The 12,797-nt window shown below is 63.9% G+C and overlaps 1 protein-coding gene across 1 annotated transcript; it reads left to right on the top strand.

The window, feature by feature from the left end:
- Positions 1 to 23: 23 nt before the first annotated feature.
- Positions 24 to 12,648, top strand: DCST1 (DC-STAMP domain containing 1). Its single transcript, XM_032845203.1, is given in 17 exon segments — positions 24 to 129; positions 456 to 581; positions 651 to 725; positions 4,316 to 4,444; positions 4,762 to 4,901; positions 5,567 to 5,786; positions 5,893 to 6,036; positions 6,486 to 6,605; positions 7,012 to 7,171; positions 8,896 to 8,995; positions 9,121 to 9,216; positions 9,337 to 9,463; positions 9,689 to 9,714; positions 9,716 to 9,806; positions 10,144 to 10,286; positions 10,390 to 10,503; positions 12,304 to 12,648. Coding segments are annotated over 17 exon segments (2,124 nt in total). The 5' UTR covers positions 24 to 68; the 3' UTR covers positions 12,556 to 12,648.
- Positions 12,649 to 12,797: the final 149 nt, after the last annotated feature.

Consider the following 12,797-nt stretch of genomic DNA (forward strand, 5'->3'; position numbering starts at 1 on the left):
GGAACCTCTGCGCCCAAGGCCACCTTGAGGACATTTGTGGGACAAGGGAGGGTTCCCCAAGCTGACTCATGGCCATCACACTTCTCCAGAATGGAGCAAAGGGGGAAAGAAGGAAGCTCCCCCACACCAGTGAGTCCGTCCTTTCCCAGCAACGCTTAACCCCTCAGGGCGTCTCATCCTCTGTCCCCTTGGGCCCCCATGCCTCCCCCCACTGTGGGTCTCCGGCTATCGCCCAGTGCTCCCCTCCAGCCAAGCCCCTTCCTCTTCTCTCCCTCACATCTGCCCTGCCTCCCCAGGGTCCCCCATCCTACTTCAGGATGCCCCCCCCCTCCCACCCCGCCCACCCAGGTCTCCCCCAGCCTCTCCCCCCGTAGGCCCCTGACCCCAATGAAGCGCATCCCACCCAGAAGAGCGGGCTGTTGGCCCCAGTGTGTTTGCCCCCATCCCCCCACCAGCGGTGCAGAAACTCCTGAGCTGGGGGCTGCCTGTCCCCTGCAGCCGTTTCCTGCAGCGACAGCCCCGCACGTTTCCCGTTGCCGCCTTCCTGCTGGGCGCAAGCACCGGAGGGCTCCTGGCCATGGGTGAGTGTGGGCAGAGCCCTGGGGGCAGGGACCCACCTCCCGATCGTCAGCTTGACCCCGCACCCTCAGGTCTGTTTCAGCTCCTGGTGAACCCCATGGACATCTACGAGGGTCAGAAGATGGTGGCGTTGTACGGTGTGGTGGGTGAGTGCTGGCTAAGGACGGGGACCCTCGAGAGGCCTGTGGGGCAGGCCTGGGGAGTCCTGGCCCAGGAACAGATCTGATCTTGTTTCTTGTGCACCGAGTGACCCTCCCAGCCCCAGCCTCCTCTTGGGCTTTGAGGGGAGATCCAGGGAGAAGAGGCCCCAGTCTATGGAAGAAACCCGACTGGTCCTTGTCCCCTAGGGGCCTCCCCAACCGGAAGGACTCCATGTTCCCCACAGGATGCCCCATGGCTCCCAACCTCGATGACCTTGTTTCTTGCTCCTCCCAATTAATTCTGTTCATTCATTCATTCATTCATTCACACCTTCATTCACTCATTCAGCCCTCTCGGGGGCCCCCTTAGCAGCTTCTAAAGGGCCCAAGGTTGAGGGGCCCCCAGTGGAGAGAGTGAGGTAGGAAGGACGAGAAGGGAGCAGGAGCATTTCTGATGATGACGAGGACGCATGATGAGAGGAAGCTGCACCGTGGGGAAGGGGCTGGTAGTCAGGGAAGGCTTCTTGGAGGTGACACTGGGGTGGGGGCCTTGTGCAGGTGGATTAGCCACAGAGAAAACCGGTTGTCTCCCGCAACAACCACTCTCAAGGCCGAGCAGTCTTTGGACTTTGGATAATTCAGCCCCTCCGTCCATCCCCAAGGACCCAGTTTCCCTCCCTGTTTGGCTTGGTGGCCGCTCGTCTTCAGGTCACGCAGGGGCGGCCTCAAGTCCAGGCATCTCATCTTCATCCATCGATGCTGGAAGACCAGAACATTCCTTCTTTATGTCTCCTTTAAGAAGGAGGAAAATGTTCCCGTCCCCCCAGCCAGCTTCCCCGTGCTGCCTGTTCCAGGCTGCCCGGTAGGGCCCTCGCCCGCTCACCCCGGAAACCGACCTGTGTGGGCAGCCACAGGACCACACCAGGCCCCCGGGGAGGACCTCTCCCACCGACCCTTCACTTGCTGCCTATTTTCAATACGAGATCCTGTCCTGCTTCCGCGAGTGCGACTGTTTCTAGGGTTGGAAAGGTCCAACCCAGGCTATACCCAAATCTCACCTCGATGCCCTCTCCAGTGCCTTCCCTCCCAGCGCCCTTGCCCCCAGGCCCCCAACTGCTGGGGGTTGGGGGGTCCCCCAGTGAAGGGGGCACAGCCGCCCTGTCCTCCTTTCCCTGCTTCCTTCCCCTTCCGGTTCTTCTGCTGTCAGAAGGAATTAGAGGGAGAGGGCCGGAAGCCTGAAGTCGTTGGTACTGGGAGAGCCCCACTGCCTCTGGGTGGCAAGCCATCCCACCCGGGGCCTCCGGGCCCTTCCATGGTGTCTCCAGGAGCTCTGTGAGGCCCTCCGAGGTCCAGCCTCCTGCTGAGAGTAGTTCTGTCCGGCTGACCTCACCTAGCTTCCGCCGCTTACAAACGGGCTGCCCTAGGAGGGGAGGAGCTCCCTGATGGCAGGAGGCCCGCTGCCCTCCAAAAGGCCCACCCGTCCCCGAGAAAGTCCTCCATCCGTGCCCTGCCAAAGTAGGAAAGCAGGCACCTTGCCGCTGCCCCCTCCCCTGCCAGGCTGAGAAGCAAGTAAGGCTCCCGGGGCATGTCCCCCACCCTCCCCAGAGGCACTGCCAGCGCCAACCCGGCCTCACCTTCCACGCTGAGCTCACATGGCCACACAGGGGAGCCACCTTCCCCTCCGCCCCGTCTCTCTGGGGTCCCGTGAGGCTCTCACTCGGCCTGGAAGTGAACCCCCATCCCCTCCTCAGACCACCCCCCCCGCTATGTCTGCCTACTCCAACTTCTTCCCTTCTAGAAAATACTGATTTCTTTTTGTTTTGTTTTGTTTTTTAATTTATTTATTTGAGAGAGAGAGAGAGAACGAGAAGGGGGAGGGTCAGAGGGAGAAGCGGACTCCTCGCTGAACAGGGAGCCGGATGCGGGACTCGATCCTGGAACTCCAGGACCATGACCTGAGCCAAAGGAGGTTGCTTATCCAACTGAGCCCCCAAGGCGTCCTAGAAAATTCTAATTTCTGGCCTTGTCTTTGTATATACTGGTTGGTAGAGGGCCAGAGATGAGTTTCGCCCTGCTGGTGAGCCCAGAGAGGGCTCCTGCAGACCCCTGGAGCTCTCTGTAGAACCAGGGCAACGACTTGCCAACTCCCTTAGCTTGAATCCTTGGACAGAAGGCCAAGACCACGAAACAAACCCCTTTTGATGTCCTATTATCACATGATTGGGTGAGAAGATCCCGATTTCCCCCCAGGGGCTGGGGCAGGGACAGGTGGCTGGCCTTGAAGCAAACTCAAGTTGTGTTAGCCAGGAAGAGGGCAGACACTCGGGCGGGCGGCAGCAGACAGAGCTCCCAGCAAACCTGTGTGACCAGGTGAGGCCAGCCAGGTGAGGAGCTGCAGGTGAGGCCAGCCAGGTGAGGAGCCGCACTTTGGGCAGAGGCAGGATGACCTTGGCCTGTTCTAGGGCTGGCCCGAGGCCTGGGGCGGGGGGGGGGGGGGGGACGGGCAGGCCATGGGCTGAGCAGCCCTAAGCTGGCAGGGGCCCCATCAAGGGCGTCTGTGGACCCCGCTAAGGGAGCTCAGACTGGACCCCACCTCTGGTGGAAAGTCCATAGCTGGTTTGAAGCAGAGAAGGGACAAGGTCAGAGGCCGTGTGTACAAGACCACTCTGGCCACCTTGTGAAAACCCAAATACAGAGGGGAGGCAGGGGACCGGTTAGGCCCCGCGAATGGTGACGGGGACCCCACAGGGGCTGGGGAGACGGAGGGAAGAAGCGGGGGACTTGGCTCCGACGATGGCCGGCGCTCCATCCCACAGGAAGCCGCTGGGTTCCCTGCCCAGCTCTGCTGTCCCTCTGGCCTGGAACGCTGTCCTGCCTCCTAACTACACGTCACTCGTCTTCCAGCCCTAGCCGACCTGTCAGCCGCTGTGTCCGGCCTTCCCAGGCCCACACTCCCCACAGAAACGCCGGCTCCTGCCGTGCCCCCGCAGCCCTGGAGAAGCACCTCCCTTGCGCACTTAGCACTCGGGGCCATAGTCATCTGTTAACTTGCTGTCTCTCTCCCTGAATTCTGAGCTCCACGGAGCTCTCTGTCTCCTTGCGGGGACCACAGGGAGACACCTGTGAAGCTGTTAACACCACCAGGAGGTCCATGATTAAGGCCAAAATTAGAGATGGAGATAGTGATTGGGATGGGGTCAGAGCATGGGAACAGGGAGGCAGCTGTGAGCACGAGTGACGGTTTCCAGGACTTTCTCTGGCACTCCCTGCCCCCTCAGCACCTGGATAGTGTGTGAATCCAGCGTACCGAAGAGGGAAGAGTCCCCTTCCCGCACACACACACACACACTCCACCCTCGGTCACTGGCCATGGCTCTTGGACCTCTGGTGTCCCTCCACGCCCCTCCCAAGCCGCCGTGCAACTGAGCTTGGGAAAGGGCTGTTTACATGACTGAGCGGCCTCCAAGGGCGATCAGAGCCAGTGCCCAGCGTCGAGAAGGCTCTGGAAAGAACCTGGGGGGCGGGTGCCGTGCTCAGCCTGGTGGGTCAGCCCGCACCCTCACTCCCCCTTGCCACCTGCTGGTCTCTCCCGACAGGCTTGGGAGCTGTGGGCTGGGGGACCTCCCCTCACATCCGCTGTGCCAGCCTCCTGTTAGTGCCCAAGATGCTGGGCAAAGAGGGCCGGCTCTTCGTGCTGGGGTACGCCTTGGCGGCCATCTACGAGGGTGAGTGTGTGTCCCTGGGGATAGTGTGTGACTGAAGCAAGGGTCTGGGCGGGCCACCCGGCGAGACCCAGGTGGGTGAAGGGGAATGAGTGGGGGCCCGATGGCAGCTGTGTGCCTCTGAGAGAGTTCCTCCACGTCTCTGGGCCTCCTCGGCTTACACGGGGAAAAACAACCCAGTGATGAGCCGGCTGCCCTCTCCCAGGCTTCGGGGCCCCCTGGTACGGTTATAGAAGGCGGTCACCCACTGCACACAGAGTGGGGGCCTCTGGAGAGCGACTAGCTCCAGAGGGAGACCCACGAGGGCATCTTCCTGCCAGGACCCGTGGCCAACCTGCGCTACAACCTCAATGAGGTGGTCGCGTCTCTGGGCTGCACTGTGGAGCTGCAGGTCAACAACACCCGGGCGGCCTGGCGCATCTCCACGGCCCCGCTGCGTGCAGTGTTCAAGGACCTGATGGTCAGGACCCCCCGTGTGGGCAGGGCCGGGCCCCTCTGCCCCGGGGGGCCGGCATGGCTGTCCTCAAACATTGCAGGTTGTGCCCTGGGCACTAGACAGCGGGGAAAGCCCCCACCCCCGGTCATGGGAACTGCACCCCCCATTTCCAAACACCTGGGTAGGCGGCACTCTGGGTAGCTGAACTAGAATGTCAGGAAACCGGGGGCCGTGGCCTTGAGCACTCAGGAAGCCTGGAGGCCCCGGGGATTGCGGAATGGGGCTGTGGAGGCCTGGAGGCTGCGGGCGTGGGAGAATTGGAGTGTCGAGGAGCTGGGGAGTCAGGTGACACTGGGGACACTGGGACTGGGGATCCTGAGATGGCATAGTGGTCTGGGAGGTTCATGTGAAGCCCCAGGGCTTGGGGAAACTTCTGTAGCTAGCGGGGATCTGAGACGGAGGCTGGTGAAGGAGCTGGGTTGGGGGGCAGAGCAGAGGCCACTGGTCACAGGGAAAGGCGGTAGGGGGCTGTCCCCAAGACTGAACAGTGGATCATGAGGTGAGAGGCTGTCTAGGGCCTGGGCTCCGCCTGGGCCTGAGGGAAGAGCCCAGAGTTTGGCCAAAGGGGCAGGAAAGGCTCCTTCCTCTGCAGCCGCAACGACCTCCCTGTCCTCACCCCCCAACCCCAGGGCAGCAAAAATGCACTGCGAGCCGGGACTCAGAACATCTCCAAGTCCTTCGAGGAGCTGGATGCCCAGGTGAAGAGTGACGCGGGGTTTGTGCCCGAGGATGCGCCGGGCTCCGACCCCATGGCCCGCAGGGGGGCGAGCCAGCGAGCCCTTTCTCCCCGGCGGCGCGCACTGTCCACCCAGAAGATGTATGAGCTCAAGACCAAGCTGCGCTGCTCCTGTGAGGGGCATGGGGGGGGGCGTGGGGGAGGGCGTGACGGGCGTGACGGGGACGGGGCTCCAGGCAGGCCACTGCGGGGACCTCACCTGCCCGTGCCTTTCCGCAGACGTGGTGGACCAGGCCATTGCCAGCTGCCACCGCTGGTTTGACCGGAAGCACCAGCAGTGTGTGCGGCGCATCTGGGTCCCGCTGTTCCGGGACCTGCTCTGCCTGCCTATGAAGTTCAAGTTCTTCTGCAGCATCGCCAAGGGTCGGCGGGGCGGTGGGAGGGCGGGCACGTGGCGCGGGAGCTGAGTCCTCGGGGACACTGGGGGGTGCAGGCGAGCCTGGGGGGCAGCCACGGGGCCGCGCGGGGGACATTCCCAGCGACCTCTGCTTCTGCCTCTCTGCCTGGAAGACGGGCCTAACGTTAGCCTATGAGGGGGCTCCGAGGTGTGAGGGAGGAATACAGGACCCGAGCTGCGCCTCCCTGTGCCTGTTGCTATCGGTGTTCACAGTCGGCGTGCTTACACGGTTACACGGTTACACGGTTACACGCCGACGAGCGAGACGAGGGGAAGTCAGGCCTTGTGCCCAGGATGCGGGACTCACAGAGTGTGGAGAGGGGTGGAGAGGCAGCCAGGGCAGATGGGGGTCCTCAGGCCCTGGGGGGCAAGAGGCGGGCGCAGGCCCCTGACCTGCCCCCGCCACCCCCGGTAGTGACGGAGTTTTGGTGTCGCCGCCGAATCCCCGTGGAGGGCAACTTCGGGCAGACCTACGACTCTCTCAACCAGTCTGTTCATGACCTGGACGGGGACTTCTCAGCCACTATTGAGCTCAAGGGGGGGGGGGGGGGGGCGGGGGAGTTCCCCGGGCTGGGATGGAGCGAGGGAGAAGGGAGGAGGGCACAGGCCTGCGGAGAGCAGGTGACAGGGCGCAGGGAGGACGGAGGGGCACGAGGAAGGAATGTGCTGGTGCTGGGGGACGGGGAGAGGGTGCTGTGCTGAACCTGGGTGGGCAGGGACCTGCCTCTGAGACCCGAGGGACAGCCTGGCCAGAGAGGGTGTCAGCCCGGATGGGCGCAGGGGAGCAGGACCACGGGGAGGAGGGGGCCGCACCCAGCCCGCTGCGTCTCCTCCACACGGGGGGTCCCGAAAGTCCTGGGAAGAGCTGGGGGTCACGAGCGGGATGCCAGGGCAGAGACGTCAAGGAGGGCTGTGTCCGCTCCTGTGCCCACCCCCCCCCCAGGAGGAGAAGCAGGCCGCGGTGGTGGGCGCCAACACCAGCTGGGAGCACGTGAGCACCGAGCTGCGGGACTACGTCCGCCAGCAGGAGGCCCGGCTGCAGTGGACACTGGGGCTGCTGCATGTGCTCTTCTCCTGCACCTTCCTGCTGGTCCTGCACGCGTGAGCCCGCCTGGCCCAAAGCCCCTTCCCCCCAGGGCGGGCCCGGCACGGGGGACGCTGGCCCGCACTCCGCCACCTGGAAAGGGGGCCAGTCTTCATTGATCCGCCTCCCTCGGCCTCTGTCCCAGCGCTGACTGCCCTCTGACAGCGCTGCCCACCGTGTTCCCCTTGGTTCTGACCCTGCCCGTCTCTAACGCCCAACCCTGTCCGTCTCTGTCGCCCCACCCTGCTTTCACTTTCGGCCGCCTGCCTTGGTGGCAGCTACTTTCCTTCCATTTGGACCAAAGTCCTCAACCCCACCCAGTGGGGCGTCCAGCTGGGCTGTCCCAGGCCTCATTCTGTTTCCCCGATGACCTCTGGACCCTCTGTTTCCTGTCCCCACCCCCATATGCCTGAGGCAGGCAGGGGCTGGGTAAGGGCGGCCACAGGGGGCTCCGGCCCCATCTGCCCCTTCAATGGGGCAGGTAAGAGCGCAGTTTGGTGTATGCCGAGGGCCCCGTGGGAAGACGGAGTGAAGGCGCCTTCCTCCCACCCTCAAGACGCTGGTGGTCTAATGGAGGCCAGAGGGGCGCCCACAGGGCACCCTGTGGTGGGTCAGAGGGCCGTGCGAGGGCGGGGCTCCTGGAACAGTGGCGGGAGCTGAGGACAGGCCCCTGCAAGAGCCATAGGGGGGTTTCAAAAGGCTGCCAGTGGGGAGCCAAGGTCAAGGCGAGGAAGACTGTTCTCTTGGGTGGAGACCAAGGCTTCTGTGGGATGTGGAGGGCAGAAGCTGGGCTGAAGGACTGGGCGGGCAGTCCCTGCAGGCTGGAGGCCCGGAGGCTCAGGTGGGTCAGGGGTTAGAGCGCCCGGCGGCTGCGAGGGGCACCACAGGAAGCCGGCCTGAGACGGAGGCAGGAAGGGGAAAGGTGCAGCAGGTCTCTGGGGCCAGCTCCGGGAGGGAAGGAAGGAGGCACCGAATCCGCTTCCCGGCTTTCCACCTGGCGGGGAGGGGGGGGCAGAGCTGGCCAGAGGGCAGGGCCAGGCAGGGCGGGGCCGGTCTCCCCACACGGGGGCGCTCACGGGCTGGCCTGCAGGGGACCGCTCCCTCCGCCTGAGCCCTCCCCACGGGTTTTTACAGGGCCTCGGAACCCCTGAAACTTAGCTTGCATAGTTGACGGGGCTTATTTAGGGTAACGGTTTTAAACACATCTCCGAGAATTAGCATGTTTCCTTAGCAAACCAAAGCGCTACATGGGACTTGGACTTGGGTGTGCACAGAGGGGCACTTGTGTACAAAACATAAGACACCCTAAGGGTGTGTTGGGGAGAGGGGAAATGCAGGTGGGGGCATGCGTTTTGCTTGAAGTGACCCCCAGGAGATGTTCTGCCGGCTCAGGCGAGAGGCGGATGTGGGAGTCAGGCGTGACGGCTGGTGGCTCTGCAGCCTTGAGGGCCTTCCCACCTCTCTGTGCCTTTGCTCCTGCTGTTTCCTCTGCTCGAGATCCATGCCTGAGACCCCTCCCTTCCCGGCCAGGCATGTGACCCGCCCCCCCGGCCTTTTCACCCGTGTCTCCTCACCTGTGTGGGCGCCCGCCCTGCCCCAGACGGCCCGCTGTCTCCACCTGGGACAGACGCAGCATTCAGTGCAGGCTGGGTGGTCTGGGGAACGCCCCAGCATCCAGGAAGCCCGCAGTGGGGGGTGGGCGAGGACAGGCTGGATGACACAGAGACATCCTCGCACACAGGTCCTTCTCCTACATGGACAGTTACAACCGCGACATTCGCTTTGACAACATCTACATTAGCACCTACTTCTGCCAGATCGACGAGCGCAGGAAGCAGCTGGTGAGGGGGGCCCAGCCCCGGCCAAGGGTGCCCTGCTGCGTGTCCTCTGTGGCTTCATGCTCCAGGAGGGCAGAGGGCCGAGGGGAGGGGCCCCGGTGTCCCCCACCAGCTGGACATTTTACCAGGGCAAACGGACGCTGCTACCACTCCGCAAAGCCGAGGAGAAAACTGTCATCTTCCCCTGCGATCCCTCCGTGCAGGCCTCAGAAATGAGAAACCTGGTGAGGAGGCCATGGGGGTGGGCCCGGGGGCTCCAGCCGCGGCAGAGGGCACAGGTCCCGGAGAGGGCCAGGGCAGGGCGGGCAGCGCTGCCCAGCTCAGACCCACGGCTCCTCGGGCAGGCGAGGGAGCTCGTGGAGATGGTGCCTGTTCTGCTGCTGCTGCTGCTGCTGTGTGGCCTGGACTGGGCCCTCTACTCCATCTTCGACACCATCCGCCACCACTCCTTCCTGCAGTACTCCTTCCGCAGTGAGCCCTCGCCCATGCCCCGCCCCCCAGGCTGCCATCTCTTCCAGCCCCGTGCGGGGTCCGGTCTCAGGCCTGCCGGCCTCAGTTTCCAAGCCTCCTTTATATGTGCAACAGGGAGGGGTTAGCGCTCAGCGAACGGAGGGAAACCCCCCCAACACCCTGTCCTCGTCCTGCCCCAGCCTCCTAAACTGCAACCGTCTCCTGACTGCCCCCCCACGGCCTTAGGCAGCCACAAACTGGAGGTGAAAGTCGGGGGGGCACTCCATGCTGGCCCGGCTGCTTCGGAAGACCATCGGAGCCCTGAACACGTCCTCGGAGACAGTGATGGAGTCGAACAACATGCGTGAGCAACGTCCAGAGTCCGGGTTAGAGGAGCTGTGGGCGGGCATCAGGCTCTTTCCGAGGCGTGCCAAGAGGGGGCCCTCAGAGCAGGAAACATCAGGTGGACCCCGAGTTGCTAGAAGGTGACAGCTTGGGGTCCGATGGCTGGAGGACCTGGGGCCTTGGCGACAGAGGGTGCCAGAGCCCCGGAACCACGCTGTCCAACAGAATTTTCTCCCGCATCTGTGCCATGTTGGGCTACTAGCCTCAGGAGTCTGGTAGCTATGGGCTGGAGGGGGCAGCTCTGCAGGGAAGAGGACGCAGGCCCGCGGAGCCCTGACAGGCCCGCCCTGCCCCAGCCTGCCTGCCCCAGCCCCTGAGCCTGGACGCCTGGGCTTACGTGAGAGCGGCGCTCCCCATCGGCCTGCTGCTGTGTCTCTGCCTGCTCCAAGCCTTCGCCTACCGGCTCCGGAGGGTCATTGCCGCCTTCTACTTCCCCAAGGTACCCTCTCCCCGACACCCTCAGGCCTGCATCCAGCCCCCCCACCCCCACTCCAGTCTGCAGGGTGCACTGTCCTGTCCCTGACCCCCTCTCCCGGCCTCAGCGGGAGAAGAAGCGGGTCCTGTTCCTCTACAACGAGCTCCTAAGGAAGAGGGCAGCGTTTACGCAGCTGAGGAGGGCTGCCATCCTGAGGCGGGCACGAGAGCAGAAGGCTCCGGTAAGTGCAGGCCTCCTTCCCGTGGCTCCTGGGATGGTGAGGACCCCGCGGCAGGGGCCTCTCCCCTCAGTCCATCCAGCCGCAGGGCCCTAGGCCGACGGAGCCCAGTGAGTTCTGACGGGAGAGGTGCCAAGGGCCCTGGTCATCCAGCTCCCAGGGGTCAGGGCTGAGTCCACCTCTGTCCCCCAGCATTCGGCCCAGCCCGAGACACTCAGTGGGCCGTGAGGAAGCAGGCAGAAAAGGGGAATCCGATTTGAGGTCTGGGTAAAAGAAAGCAAGGGGGCTCCATCAGAAGCAAGGGACTGAAGGCAAGCCACAGGTTCTACTGAGTGTCTCTGGGGGAGGTGGGGAAACTGGTGGGCTGGGGGTGTGTTCCAGGAGGTGTCAAGAAGGGCCACGTGGGATAAGGAGAAAGCACAGAGCCAGAAGAACTGGGTTCCAGTCCACACTTCCTCATTATGCTGGGTGACCTTGGCCATGGTCCAGTGTTCCCCTCTGAAGGTCAGGGAGCTCGGACAGATGTGTGAGACCTGTGCAGTGATCAGCGACAGTGTGGCAGGGGCTGCGGGCCGCTGGCGCCAGAGGGCCTGGGTTTCAATCCTGGCTCCCTTCTTTATCGCCATGACAACTGAGATCTGGAGTACTTGCTAAATGCTGGGCCTTGGTTTTTCCCTTCTGTAGCCCAGAGTGAGCTGCTACTCTGTCTGGTTGTAGTAAGGGCTGAGCGAGTCTCGGGCCCATGGAGCAGGCATCTAGCAAGTTCCATGCACAGGCCAGTTGTCATCATGTCACCCTGGGCAAGTAACAGCCTCTGCGAGCACGTTTTCTCATTTGAAAAAGAAAGGATGATAACAATGCCTGTCCCACGGGGTTACTGTTTGAGTGAGCTCATTTATTTACCCTTTCTTAGTGCAGGACCCAACATTAATTAAAAAAAAAAAAAAAAAGGAAGAAGAAATAAAGAAAAAGAAAGAAAAGAACCGCAGCCATTCTTAGTCAGCCCGGCAGAGCCCGTAAAAGTGAGAGACCAGCTTTGCCTGACTTTCCCTCCAGGGCCTAGATCCCCCAGCCCACAGCACATAAAGGCTAAAGGCCTATGAACAGGTAGCCGTGATGCCATGACAGGTCGTGAAGTCAGCCGGCTTTCGGCAGGGGGTGACAATGAGAAGGGCATCTGTCCCAAGCTAAGGGAATAGAATGTGCGAAGACTCAGAGCCCAGAGCGAATGTCAAAGGCCAGGGTTAGTCTGAGAGGCTGGCGCAGGAGCGGCCAGGCTCGAGCTGGGGCAAGTCCGAGCAGAGGCTGGAGGGGACCAGAGCGTGGACGGTTCTGCAGGCCAAGGCCAGGCCTTCTGCCTTTGCAGGGGGCCTCCTCTGCGGTTTCCAGAGCGAAGGCCGCCCTGATAAGGTGGCCTGCAGAGGGGAATTCCTGGTGATTGCGGGGCGAGAGGGTGGGAGCACGGTGAACCAGACCTGCGATCTGGAATGCGGGGACCAGAGCCAGGCAGGTTGGCTGCTTGCTCTCTGCGCGCCTGGGAACTCACCGGCCGCTGTCCCGCCCCTCAAGGGGAGAACGCGGCAGGGATCGTGGCGGGCGCCCTGCTCCCTTCTCGGCCCACTGGGACGGCCAGATAAGGCGGCTGATGGGAAAGGACAGGTGGCGGCTGGCGGGCAGTGGGAGCTGCGCCCCGAGTCTTCATTCCCGAGCGGGGGAGGGCCGCGCTCGGCACGACCGCCCCGGCAGGCGGGCACCGGCCGGCGTGCGGCGCCCTCGCAGCCCTCTCTCCGCGCCTCCCGGCAGCGCCCCCGCCTGACCGACGTCCTGCACCGCCGCTGCCCGCTCGTGCGCCGCTGGCTGCGCCGCCGCTGCGTCGTGTGCCAGGCGCCCGAGACGCCCGAGGCCTACGTGTGCCCGACGCCGGACTGCGCGGCCCTGTACTGCCGGCCGTGCTGGGACGACGTGCGGCGCCGGTGCCCGGCCTGCACCCCGCGCGAGGAGCTCTCGTCCTCCGCCTACAGCGACAGCAACGACGACGCCACCTACGCCGAGTGAAGGCGCGTCCTGTCCACCCGCCCCTGCGCGATGAATAAAGGCCCGCACGCCCCCGACGCCCGCGCTTCCCAGGGCTCTGACCCGCAGTCCGGAGACCCGGGCCGCCGACGTGACGCGGGAGGGCGGCGGGGCCGCGAGGACCGGTCCGGCCCCGGGAGACACGCGGCGCGAGCGGGTCGGACCCGGCCTCGGCTGCCTCGGTGCGCCGCAGCCGGGAGGCGGCGGGGGCGAGCGACGCGGGC

The sequence above is a fragment of the Lontra canadensis genome, unplaced genomic scaffold, assembly GCF_010015895.1.
Source record: "Lontra canadensis isolate GAN:19392208 unplaced genomic scaffold, GSC_riverotter_1.0 scaffold160, whole genome shotgun sequence".
Taxonomy (NCBI): domain Eukaryota; kingdom Metazoa; phylum Chordata; class Mammalia; order Carnivora; family Mustelidae; genus Lontra; species Lontra canadensis.